The sequence below is a fragment of the Microtus oregoni genome, unplaced genomic scaffold (assembly GCF_018167655.1).
Source record: "Microtus oregoni isolate MIOR12 unplaced genomic scaffold, Mior012 000013F_ref0000133, whole genome shotgun sequence".
Classification (NCBI taxonomy): Eukaryota; Metazoa; Chordata; class Mammalia; order Rodentia; family Cricetidae; genus Microtus; species Microtus oregoni.
This window is the reverse complement of record NW_024543072.1, coordinates 32646153-32659979: the sequence shown is the minus strand read 5'-3', so window position 1 is coordinate 32659979 and position 13827 is coordinate 32646153. Positions and strand designations below refer to the sequence as shown.

At 44.3% G+C, this 13827-nt stretch overlaps 1 protein-coding gene across 2 annotated transcripts in view; it reads left to right on the top strand.

Annotated features, from left to right (window-relative positions):
* The window catches only part of Ildr2 (immunoglobulin like domain containing receptor 2), a 62244-nt gene that overhangs the window by 11909 nt on the left and 36508 nt on the right, over window positions 1–13827 (top strand). For both annotated transcript variants that reach the window (XM_041662535.1, XM_041662534.1), the window contains exons 2-3: window positions 4275–4607; window positions 5432–5551. In XM_041662535.1, the coding sequence (XP_041518469.1) occupies window positions 4275–4607; window positions 5432–5551 (453 nt within the window). The remainder of the gene's footprint in view (window positions 1–4274; window positions 4608–5431; window positions 5552–13827) is intronic.

Below are 13827 nucleotides of genomic sequence, written 5' to 3'. Positions count from 1 at the left end.
TTGAATGGTACTCACCTTACCATTGGAAACCTACAAAGTAGAGACAGGGACTGTCATTTTTAGTTTTAAATCTTAACACTTGCGGTCCTCAAAAGTCCAGTAAACTTACACTCAGAACTCCTGGTCCTGTTCTCTCAAAGAATCCAACTCTGTCCTCAGTACAGGTTCCCATTGCACCAGCATGTGCATCTATGCCCATACAGAGTGCATACACACACACACACACACACACACACCACTCTCCATTCCAACTCCAAGGACCTGTACTAGTTAAGTGATGACCATAGCCAGACACTGTCACCGTGGAAGTTCTGATGTTATATTCCAGCATGCTTGTGCATTTTCTGCCCATTCTGCCCCCCTTCACACTCAACATCTCCTACCTGGCTCTCTGCACTTGCCTAGCTTGGAGACCACAGCTCCCCGGAAGCCAACTGATATTCCTTGCTAATCACAGCAACATGAGCAGCAGTTGCTTATCTTCAGTGCTTAGTATGTATCATCTGTCACCATCAGTATTTAGGATACAATGTATCTCACCTTTAAACAACCCCATAAAACTGTTACTGTTATTATAGTCTTACTCACACGTTGAGTAACTTGCCTAAGGCTGCATAACTGGATTTCTAATTTAGGATTGATTCTCAAATCCAGGCCTTTAACCGCCATGCTGTGAAAAGGCAAGCGTTTCCGAGAACGCGTTTCTTATTCTTCCTAGCAGGGGTTTGCATGTCTATCACGGAAGAAGCTGAGAATTGACTGACTAACCTCTATTAATAATTGATTACGAGGGTTCAATGGCTTGGCTTGCTCAGATGACTAATCTCACTAACAGAGAACAGAGCTGCTGAGGACGTTATTCTCAACAATCGTCTAATGAATAAAACCAAACTTGACTCTTTCTTTAAAAACAAAAGAATAACTAACATTTAAAAGCTCACCAGTGCTTTCATGTTGCACTCTTCCCCCTTGCTGATGGTATTTACCCTAGAGAGGCTAGGAGCTGTGGTTTTCCCAAGCGGAGTCTCAGCAGGGCACAGAGCAGGAAACTGGCATGGTCAAGTGCACTGTGTCCTGGCAGCAGTGCCTGTATCCCCTCCAAACACAGCTGCTATTAATTGAGTCCGTGTCAACTCTGTTCCTTTATGTCTCCTGGGAAACTGGGATGTACATAAAGGTTCCAGGTATTACATGGTCAGAACTTGGTGCTATATAAGTTCAGGAGTAAAGCAATGTGTGTTCCTGTCGCAGCCATGCGAGTCAGGGAGAGTGGAATTAGCTACAGCGTTTGGGGCGGGAGATTGCAACTGAGCTTCCAGATGGAAGTGTTATTTACCCCTTGATGGGGTTGGTCTACCTAATATGGGTATGCTCAAACCCGGTGGCAGGAAATGGTCCTTGAGATGGGGTGGCATCAGAACAGGAAGTAAGGACAAAGGTGAAAATGGTGAGGGGGGATTGTCATGTGAGATCTGCCTCTAAGTGAACCTCTGTTAAGTCTGCTCCTTGAAGAAGCCCAGTGAGGCATCATGTTGTGACCCTGGGAGAAAGCAGTACAATACTTACTGGGTAGGTGAGTAGAATGCGTCTCAGATTGCTATTGCTACCCAGATTTTCAGGCCTTGCCACTTGTATGTTGTCAGATGATATTCTAAGCCCTCCTGTTGGATGCCAACACTATTTTAATATACTATGCGAACTATGACTCACTTACTACTTTCCTCTGCAAAGCCCTCAAAATTCTCATACTAATAGTCACATATTTGCTCATGCATGCTTTATTTTAACCTCCAAGCACATAGCTGGTCCAAACACTTTCTTGTGTTCACTACCAAATTCCATGGAATGAAGAAATCGTTCTTTCATAACGAGAAATAGGGCCCGTGTTTCCCCTGTGCTTTTCATGGAGGAGGGAGGATATGGATCTGGAAATTGGAGACATGAGTACATCTTATCCTTGTCAAGCCTGCTTTGGTAAAGAGATATGTTCCTAAGAAGTGTGTTTGAGCTGTGAGGGTGAGTGCTTTGTACTGTAGACACAGAGAAGAAGGTTCTCAAAGAAAAGGTATCCTTTCTCACCTGTCTCAAGTCTGTGCTGCAGTTCTAAGGCAATACCTTCTGCCCCATGTTGGGTGCTGTGGTGCATGCTTTTAATCACAACACCTGGGAGGCAGAGGTAGGCAAAGCTCTGAGTATGAGACTAATCTCACTAACAGAGAACAGAGCTGCTGAGGACGTTATTCTCAACAATCGTCTAATGAATAAAACCAAACTTGACTCTTTCTTTAAAAACAAAAGAATAACTAACATTTAAAAGCTCACCAGTGCTTTCATGTTGCACTCTTCCCCCTTGCTGATGGTATTTACCCTAGAGAGGCTAGGAGCTGTGGTTTTCCCAAGTGGAGTCTCAGCAGGGCACTTGCTAGTCTACAGAGCAAGTTCCAAGGTAGCCAGAGCTACACAGAGAAACTCTGTCTTAAAAAACCAAAACCAAAACCAAGGGGGAAAAAAGAAACCTGCTCCAAGGTACCAAAAGTCAACTTCGCAATTCTTGTATTCAGCTCGGAACCTCTTCCATATATCTCTATGTCTGTCTATCTATCTATCTATCTATCTGTCTGTCTGTCTGTCTGTCTATCTATCTATCTATCTATCATCTCTATATCTATCATCTATCTATGTCTATCCATCTGTTTACCATCTATCTATGTCATCTATCTATATCTATCTGTCACCTATCATCTATCTATATCTGTCTATCTATCATTTATATCTATATCTATCATCTATATCTATCTATCTATATCTATCAATCTATCTATATCTATCATCTATATCTATCAATCTATCTATATCTATCATCTATCTATATCTATGTCTCTATTAATCATCTATAGCTATATCTATCTATCTATCTATCATCTATGTTTATACTCCTTTTCTCTGTTTCTCATCACAGTCCCTTTTTCTTTTCTTTCTTTTTCCTTTTTTTTTCTTCTGACAGAAGTTTCTAGGCTTGAAGCTTTAGACTCTCCCATTCACTTAAGTTGTGTTCTCATTGCTTAGAATGTCTAGATTTTATTAATGACTTTACACAGCTCTTTGTCTCTCAGACTCACTTGGTCTCTCATTTACTGTAATTACCTGGCTCTCTTGGCATCTCTTCTCACCTGATTTTTGTGGTTTTCCTTCTTTTGATTGTTCTTCAGAGCTATTCAACCTAGTCTACTGCTTTGGTCCTGAGATCTCTCTGTCATGAAGAGATTTCTTTTCTCCCTTACTTCTTCCCTTTGCATGGGTCACCATCAGGAAGGGAAGTCAACTTTTCTTGAATGTTATTCATCAAGTATTTGTTCAGCACTTCTGGGCTTCATAATTTAGGATGACAAGATGATATACTACCCTTTCCTGGAAGGGCAGGAAAAGAAATACTCACAGAATTGTTACAATGACTGTGCACACAAGAGCGCTGTGTGTGGCTGACATGAAGGAGGAAGGGATAAACTGGCCAAAGAATGCATCCTAAGAGGCCTTTGAACTGCGTTTTGGATGATGGAAAGCAAATTCCAAGGGAAGTGAGGCAAAGCATTCCAGAAACAAGGGTCATCATGTGCAGAGACGTGGAAATGCGGAATAACGCGGCTCGCGTTAAGTTTGGTATTTGTGAAGCTTGGTGCACAGATAGAGTTCCATCAAAGGGGTGACGCTGAAGGCAGGAAGCTAGCTGATGGGTTTTAGAATGTCTTGCCAAATGTGGTGGTTAGTTTCAATTACGAACTTGATGAGATCTAGAATGACCCGGGGATACAGCCTCTGGGCATGCCTGTGGGGTTTTATCTGGATTGGGTTGAGAGGGGAAGACCTTCATTCCCTGGGCTAGGAACCCAGACCATATAAGAAGGTGAGTTAAGAGCACACGTTTATAACTCTGTTTCTTGACTGTGGCTGCAGCGTGACTGGCTGTCTCAAGCTCTTGCTGTTCTGCCTTCCTTACCGAAATAGACCGTTACCCAGCACTGTGAGCCTACATGAGAATAAGGGTGTGAGCAGGGATGCCGTCACACAGTGAGAGGTGAGGCCTGAGATACGGATCCGGCTTGGACACTGAGAATAAGGGTGTGAACAGGGATACCGTCACACGGTGAGAGGTGAGGTCTGGATATGGATCCGGCTTGGACACTGAGAATAAGGGTGTGAACAGGGATGCCGTCACATGGTGAGAGGTGAGGCCTGAGATATGGATCCGGCTTGGACACGTTCGTTCTGTTTTGCAGCCATGGTTGAAGGCCTTCAAGTCTCAGTGCCCGACAAGAAGAAGGTGGCCATGCTCTTCCAGCCCACCGTGCTTCGCTGCCACTTCTCCACATCCTCCCATCAGCCTGCAGTGGTGCAGTGGAAGTTCAAATCCTACTGCCAGGATCGCATGGGAGAATCCTTGGGCATGCCCTCTCCCAGAACCCAAGCTCTCAGCAAGAGGAACCTGGAATGGGACCCCTACTTGGATTGTTTAGACAGCAGAAGGACCGTCCGAGTGGTAGCTTCAAAGCAGGGCTCGACCGTTACCCTGGGAGATTTCTACAGGGGCAGAGAGATCACGATAGTTCACGGTACCAACACCTTTGTTCTGAACCCAGGGAGTGGGAGGGAGGTCCATTTTTTGCCCCAGACCGAAGGGAAGTCCTCTTTCGGTTCCTCAAGGATCTGATTTTTGTGGGGGATGGGAGCGTCAAGAGCCCTGACATATTGCTTTGAATGACAGGGGAGGGAGTGTAGACAGTGTATTGTGTAGGGAACACAGACAAGCTCTGGAGTAGCCTCTCAGAGCCTGACCGCCAATCTTAGAGATTGCTTTCAGGACTGTTTGATATGAGTTTCAGTGGAAGGACTCAAGGAAGACATTCTGTACCTGGACATGCCCTTTCTGCCCTTTGCTGACCCCGAAAAGTGGACTTTCCTTAAAATTCCTTTTCCTGGAGAAGGGATGTATACATACAAGCAACAGAGCCAGGTAGATGAATAGATCCCACCCTCTCTCCAGTTCCCTAAAGCTTGAGATCAGAAAAGTTTCGTGACCTATTCGATCATTAAATGATTTGAAGAAATCAATTTATTTCTAGGAACCCAAAATTATTTGGGAACTTACCCAGTTCTTAGGCTCCACTGTAGGCCTGGCTCAAAGCCGTCAGCTCCTCCGGAAAGTGGGCTAGAACCAGATCTATTTGTGGCTGTACTCTAATTCTCTTGCCTTACAGATGCTAGTTTGTATTATTTTGTTTGAAATAAAGCGAGCGTTTCCCAGCCACTATGCAGGCAAAGAAACAGAACCGTGTAGATGTCCCAGCAGGGCGCTCCTGTCCCAGACCCCGTGGTTCAGTGCCTTTCTTCGGGAAGACGGGGGTTCAGGAGCGGGTCCTCCTTTCTGTGATCACAGATGCGGATCTGCAGATCGGAAAGCTCATGTGGGGAGACAGCGGACTCTATTACTGCATCATCACCACCCCGGATGACCTGGAAGGAAAAAATGAGGACTCTGTGGAGCTGCTGGTGTTGGGTAAGTGAGAACCAGGGGCGACCTTTCCACCTTAGGCTGCTTGCATTGTGTTTCTTTCCTCCCTGCCTGTGTTAGCAGACTGCACACGTGGCCTTGATCTTTTCTGCACAGACAGCCCTGTTGCAGGGTCGTCTCTTTCTGAGTAGTGGCTGTATCTATCGCGTCTTGCTTCTGGAAGGCTCTGACTCTTTGCAGCACTGCCAGAAATGTTTCTCATTTCCTCAGTGCCCCTTACTTTCTACTTTCACCTTTAACCTTGATTTACCTTATCTTCTTCTTTTCTTTTCATGTGATAATTAGTTGTTAAAGAAAATGCTAGAGACCTTCAAAGTGTGGTAGAAACAGAAAGAGAGATAAGAACCCATTGGTGGGCGTGCAAACTCTTCTGGAGACCCCAGGAGTCTCGGCCCACCCAGTTGTCTCTCCTTAAGATACTCAGGAGGCAAGATGGCGGCCCAATGGAGAGTCTAGTGATAGAATGCGTCCCACGAGAAGAGCTATTTCGAAGTGTGCTGATTTAACTGTAAGGGGAAGCATCTGAGCTATTTTCAAGCAAACATATCTCATCCTTATTAATATTCACTGTTTCATAACTGGGAACTCCTTACTTTAGCTACTTTTCCTCTTGTGGACTGGAAGGATGTTAGTGCAAAATGATCTTGAAAACGGAAGGCCTATTTTTTTTTGTTTTATAAATGTTGGTTAGATAAAACAAACAAACTAACTAAAAAACTTAGATTAAACCAACACAGAAAACAAGAAAAAGAAAAGCCTCGTCTAAATTGTAGCAGGAAAAAGTGATGAAGTACCCTTTAATCCATGATTCAGAAGACGTTGCTTTTCTCTTGTTGTAGCCTCTAAAAGTTAGCTGACACTAATTTGTGGGAACGTGCAAGAACTCCTTGTTTGAAGGGAAAATGAAGTTTAAGACTGATTTTTACCCACTGTGAGAAACTCAATACCCCAGGATAAAGTAGCATTTTCTATTTAGAATTTTTAGTGTTTTTTTTTTTATTTGTCATGACTTTGACAAAGCAATTGTTCTCATGTCTTCGTCTTACAAACGTTTACAAAAGGAACTGAGGTAGCATCAGCTTTCCTTGTTAGAAGGTTGACTTAAATATAGACCTCAGGGCCAGCATGCAAACTGTAACTGTTGTGGCTTGTAGGGAAATGGAAATTAAAGGAACAAAAGGCTTATTGGCAATGCCAAAAACATGGTAAGATGAGATATCTAAGAGATAAATTTTGCCTAATCTCAGGACTCTAATAGTCAAATTTTCAGGAACAAGAAGTTTGTGTGAGCCTGTAGTTAGATAATTGTGAGCCCAGTTGTTTGACTAAGGCAGCCATCTGCATGGAAGTAACTGTGTGTGCAGGGAAAGGAGGCCAGCTTTAAAAAAAAGAAAAGGAAAAACCACTCTAGATAATTTAGTCCCACCTGAGAAGATGTAGGGGAAATGAATGAAGGGCAAGTTTTGCCCTCTGAGGACATTGCAGACATACCTCTGGATCAAATCCAGGTTAACTGTGGCCTGAGGATGCCTTCCTTGGGGCCCAAAGGGTTCAGCAGATGGTGAGTGAAAGGAAGGCTTGGATGAAAATGGTCACCAGTGATGGCAGAAGAGATGAGGAGCAGAAACTAGCATTGCTCTGAGATGAACCGTGACGGAAGACGAGGGACACCGCCACCCTAGCTCTGCATGAAACCAGGGCCTCAACACCCAGGCACCGGAGCGACACCTGTTCTGTGCCACCCTGATTAGAAATGTCCAAAATGTGATAGTTTTGCCGTGGCAATACTACTTGTGTTAACTAAAGGAACTGGTTTCCATCGGTTACATTTTTGAATACTTTAAAGGCCTAAATGCAAATTTCTGAGTTTTTATCTTTGGCACCAATTTATAAAATTTTTCAAAATACTGTCACATAAAAAAAATAGAGTAGTTTGGTTGTTATATTCTACAGGGCACTTTGTTTGACAGTCTTTTCTTCTGTGAGACCAGGAAAGCAACCTGATTTCTGGGTTCTCTGTCAAAGAATGGAGTCGCCTGGGAAGATTTCTGGGGTTCACAGTTTGCTAATTACAACACCATGAACTAATGCTTATTGAATTTTCTGTGAGCAATGGCTAGAAAATTCATTCTAGTAAAAAAAGGACTTAAAGACCAAGGGACTTGTTTTCAAATATTTGGAGTGAAGTTGTGTACGAGAGGCTTTGGAAGCAGAGTCTGCGTGCCTGCGGATGGTTCACTGGAGGAAGGGGAGCAGAGCAGGGTTTGATATGGAGACTGGTAACGCACAGATGAAAGGTGTGAGACTCTGAACCAGAACAGGAAATGAAGACACCCTAACAGCTGTCCTGAGGTCAAAGCCATCGACCTTGGGGATGTGTGGAAGACCGCTGTGAGAGAGCTGAGCCAAACAGGATTTCCAACTAGGTGGGGGAACCAGTCACCCATTAACTAAGAAAGAGGACACGGGAGGAAACGCAAGCATAGAAGCAGAGGGATGAGTCTAGTTTGGGACATGCAGAATTTAAGATGCCTGTGGGACACCAGTGGAGCTCCAGGGGCTCTATTTCATTGGGACATTTTTCCTAGATGGAAACCAATCCCTTTAAGTAAGCAAAGTAAATGGCATTTTACCCAAAACTGCCCATGGCAGATTGTTTGCTGACAATTGTAAGCGTCAGTCTGGAAGTCAGAGGCAAGTGAAGACAGGAGACGGAGGGTTTAAGAATCATGACCAACAGACGGGCAGAACCACGTGAGAGTAGATGAATCACCCCAGCTACTGCTATAAAATGAACGAGGCCAAGAATAGCACCCTTTGGCGGGGTGCTTTAGTTTCACCTCATGAGAGTGGTAACCCTGACACTATATGTATACTTTTCTTCAGTTCCTCACAAAACTGAGAGTTCCTTAGTAGCGCCGAATGAGGACCAATCCTCTCCATGTCTGTATCTGCCCTGCCGAGGGGGGCTCCACCATACAGAGGCTCTAAACTGACAAAGGGCAGCCTCTATAGCTAGTTCTCACTTCGTGTCTCTTAAATGTTTCTGAATACTGCATGTGTCTTTGTTGACGTGACATAGATACCTACAGTCTTGAGTGAGTTGATATGGTTTGATTTTGGTTGATGATGAAGATTTGGTCACAATCTTCATCTACATATTTCATCAGTTGTTAGTAATAGATCTATCAGAGACTATAGTTGAAAACACTGGTTCTGGTGAACTTAAGCAAAAGAAAAGTATTGCAAGATATCAAAATTAAAAGGAAAGCTAAAGGATATACTTTTTAGGAAAGGATTTATTAGCTTCTATGCCAATATCCCCCTAAACACAGTGACTTTTCCACTCAAAAGTTTATTTCTACATTTGTTGCAGTGAATTGAACAGTTCCGTCCAAGTGGTGGCGTGTGGTTCTAGGCTTCTCTTTTATTTGGCTCTGCTGTGTTGGAGACTTTTGCTCCCAGGTAAAGGGAGAGTAGGGATAGTGGATGAAAATGAGAAGGGATAAATGAATGAACGGTCATCTGGGGCTCTTTCGGATCTAGATCTGTGTAGTGATGCTGAGCGCTTCTTGAGTCATTTGTAAATGCCCTGGAAGAAAATGACAGTGGCTAACATGGCAGTTACTCTTGGCACTGGCAGAGATGCCCGGGGGCTTCTGAGTTTATGTTTGCAGAAATTGTTAAAAAGTATCTTTAGGGCTCCCTTGGTAGAAAAACAAAAACCAAGCAAACAGACTTAAACGTTATTTTCCATTCTTGTATTTTCCCAACAAAACAGTAGCCTTAAGAGAGTAAGCCCAGTTGGCCCAGTTAGATCAGCTGTGCACTGCTGTGCACTGCTTAGCACAGGGAGATCAGCGCTTCTTGGGGATAGTCCGCCAATATGCATAGAATGAACACACGAATGCCTCCTCCCGCCTCCCCTCCCCCAGCCAAGTAGCTATCAGCTGAAGTGATGGTGGCCCTGTGTCCACATAATGTACCTGTACACCAAAGCTAACTCACAGTGCTTGCCTGGAATACTTCTATGGGTAGAAAAGTGGGACTTAGTCCCCTCATTTTCCAAATTAAAGAAATAAGTGTCCTGCTTTTATGACTGCACACTAGTTTCTAGAAAGTGTCAAGGATTAGACCCCATTGTTGTGATCCCTAACTTTCTCTGCTTTCACAATACCACAAATCCTATGTGTACTGAGACACTGTAGATGAAGCTATCTGCTAAGAAGCGTGGCTGCTGCTCGGGGCCGTAGGTAGTGACTTCTACTTGCCCTGGGCTTGCCTCTTTCATTCTCCACATTTCTTCCTTAAACTCTCTGTAACCATTGACCTAGGCCCCTCCTTCAAAGGCACAGTTGCTCTGGTCTAGATCTAATACCTCCCCACTGAGTATGACTCACCCCTCTCTCCACCCCATCTGAACCTCCATCAGTGGCTACGGATGCTTCGTTCAGAGGTTTCAGAAATATCCAAAGATGTGTGATTCGTGGCAACAAAGGACAACCACTGCTTCGGCATTAAACAGGAAAACTATCCCAAACACCCTTTGCTGTCTTTTTGATGATTCAGAAGGTAAAGTCATTCTGAAGTTGGAAAGGCACACAGTGTTTTGGTGCTTTGAGATGACAGTGACAGATACCTTGGGTGGGTGACGGTAGGGCTGTACCAGCAGACAGTCACAGAAGATGGGGGTGTCTAGAAATAAGTCACCTGAGGTTAGACATTGGTCTGGGATCAGTGGCAAGGATTGGCTCTTTATGACCTGGAACCTTGCCACTGTTTGGCTAGGAATAAAGTTCCCTGGGGCATCTCCAGCTGGCAGGAAAAGGACTTCACCATTTCAGAAAGGCTCATGCAGGGAAGTTATTATTTTAAAATCTAAAAGCAGTTTGCCTTGTTCTTACTTCTTTCTATGTACAGTATAAGGGCCTGACCTTTTCTTTCTGATGTCCCTTGTGGTAGCTTGTTGTTTAAAGGGCTTTAATTTTAAAAGGGAGACAGAGCCTCAGAGGAAATGAGGCTGAGTGAACCCTCCTGCCTCCAACCAGGCATTAGAATAAGAGGACATGACCAAAGGGTGCTTAGGTTCAAGCTAAGGGAGACGTTTCTAATGGTAAATAACAGGGTTTTTTCAAATTATTATAATGAAATTATGGGTGGTTTGGAGAAATCATAGAAACTCCTTCTCTGATGAGCTTTAACACACAGAACAGGTTCATTCCAGGTTGCCTAGAAACAAGGATAAACAAGATGGCATTCCAGAGGCTTTCAATGATTTTTTGCACTCCTTTCAAAGACCCTGGATTTCAGAATTAATTCTCCATAGAAGACGATTCCTCAAATACCATTTGTTTTGCTTTAATACTGTTTCTGTGTCAGAAAAAATAATTATGCTTATTGACCATACTTCAAACCAAACAGTAAAGTACAGAAGAAGGAATTATCCCTGAAAAGCCCATTCTTTTGAGCCGTCATGTTTTCCACAATTATTTTGATTGTGAGGGATGGAGGCTCCAACTAACTTAGCTCTATCTTTTGGTTTAGGTAACAAGTAAAGCCCGGGGAGAGGGGTATTCCCAGCTTCAGTCAATGAGATCTGGTGATATAGATCAGTGTGTCCACAAACTGGTCTTTCCTTGGCTCCTCCTGCACTGCTCAGCTTCATTTTCAGGAGGGCTCTCTTCCCGTGAAGCAAAGAGGACCTGGACAAGCCCTGCTTCTGTCTACCTCAGGAGGACAGAGCTCTCTGCAGAGGTCCTGCAAAAGCCCCGTTGTTGAAGGGACAGACGTAGTCAACCCCCATTGGGGGCTGCAAAGGGAGAGAGAAGCAGTTTCCTAAAGGAAACTAGGCAGTTGTTTCCAAATGAAGATGAAAGGGATGCCAGGCAGGCAAAAACACACACTGCTAACATTTTGTGGAATTCATCATCAGTTTCTGCTTCTTTACGGGCCAAATGCAGTGCTAACTGCCGAGGCCAGAAATAGGTGCGCTCGCTCTCAGCAGGTCCTCATGAGTAGGCACTACTTTGGGACTGATTCCTTCCCGTAAATACAATGCTGCAGAATTACCTTTGTTTTCCTGTCATGTTCCTATTTTTTTTTTTCTTCCATCTCCTCCTGTGACTTACCCAAGAGTACAGCATATATTACCTAGACATGAAGGAATGGGCGGGCAGAGATTTCCTTATTTAATGCAAGCTATTCATAGTCCTATGTCTGGTATAAATAAACGTCTCTGTTCACTGGTATTTTAAAAAGCCATTAAGAAATGAATAAGTAATCAATGAAAATTTGGGAGGGGACGTCTCCTACGAGGTGACTCCAGGGATATTTAACGGGAGTATTTCCTGAAACGGTGCAGGGATGTCCTGGCTCCCACCCCTGCTAGCACCCACCCCTGCATTCCTGCAGTTCCAGTCTGAATCCCATCCCACATCCCAGTGATTTTAGTTCAGGCTGTTCAGAAAGGCTACTTGTTGCCAAGACTCCCCATCCCCCTTCTCTCTCTCTTTGCCAGCCGCAGCCTGGTGCTGCGGAACCAGGGAGATTTGCCTATTAGAAAGGCCTCAGCTCCCAGAGTTCCCATAGCAACAGCCTCCTTGGAGGTCTTTGTTGCCTGCTAAAACTTTGATCTCAGAGAGTGGCTGCTGCTGTTTCTCTCTGGAAGATTTACAAACAGAGGAAGAAGGGCAAAAGAATTGGGGAAGAAAAAAGTTTACTCCTGGCAGAGGGGAGAGGAAAAAAAAAAATTACAAAGCCACACTCTGGCCATGCGTCTGAAGAGAACCTTTGGGTCTGGGCTGTGCCCACATTTCATTTGCAGACTTGGCCTTGTTTCAGTGTGTTGGACTCACCCCTAGCAAAGGTGGGAACATTCTACTTCAGCACACACATGCACCTTCAGGATTCTAGAGAGACTGAGACAACCCCACGAACTCCCAAGAACAGAGGGACAGAAGACGAGGAGTGGGTTTTTTTAGGCATTGCCCTGATGTCTCTCCTCCAACCTCTGGCCGACTCTGCCTTAAGCTTACTTAGATATTTCTGTTGTCTTTGTTTTTATAAAGAATGAGAAAATGTATTGAAAGGATAGAGGAGAGAAAAGAGGCAGAGGGAGTTACTCAGGCACCAAGCAGAGTCTAACTCCCCTTAGCGACTGTAGCTAAGACTATGATTCCTCCAAAGATACGGGGCCAAGCCTTTCATGCCCTGCAAGAGCTTCTCTCAGCTTCAAGAATTCATTGCATAATCCTAGTCTTGCTCATTGATAAGCACCACAGAGTGGATAAGTATTGCTTCAATTATGATTTCTGTTTAAATTATGATTAAAAAATGTAATGAGTATTTTTAGCTGTATTGGGATCCCACACAACGAAGATACAAAATACATAAATAGCCATCATGTCCCTGTTCAAAGTTTGTGTCTTTTGTGAAGATAAAAGTTACAGTTTGGCAGGGAGGGAAGAACAATGTAAGAGAGGATTAAAGCTGTGCTTGGATAGTACACATCTAGGCCACTGATGCTCAGCCAAGGGTGCTCTGCCCCCCAGGAGACGTTTGGGTGTCTGTGAGTGTGGCAAGCAGAGTGAGGAGAGGCTGCGGAAGCTTTGGAACTCCTATAACACAGACCAAGTCACTGACACTCACTCTCTCATCTGTACTCTGAGTGCCAGTGGGGGCGGGGGTCAATGTCTCTTGGGTACAGGACATGGTCCCAGTGAACAGCAGAGGCTTTGGGCTCAGACAGCTCTTGGTGTGCTAACATGAACTCAGTTTCCCAATCTGTAGAAGTAGGAGAGGGGTTATAAAAGTTACCCTGAAGTGTAGTGGCATCTCATTTGTATTTTAATAAATAAATCTTGCTGAAGATCAGAGAGCCTTACAGAGGGGGCAGTGGGGACACACACCTTTAATCCCAGTAGCTACACTGGTTGCCACAGAAACACAGTGGCGCACACCTTTAATCCCAGTCCTAGAGAGGATTATAAAATGGGAGGAGACCGCTCTCAGTCTCATTCTGAGATTCCCAGCAGTAGGATCTCCATTTTCAGACTGAGATGGAGGTAAGAGCCAGTGGCTGGCTGCTTTGCTTTTTGGGTCTTCAGGTTGAACCCCAATTTCTCTCTCTTTTCGTTTGTATCTTAATAAATAAAACTTGCCTGAAGATCAGAGAGAAATACAGCCCCACTGGTCAGCCTTACTGACCAGGTAGTGGTAACACACACCTTTAATCCCAGTAGCCACTTTAGTTGCCTTAGAAA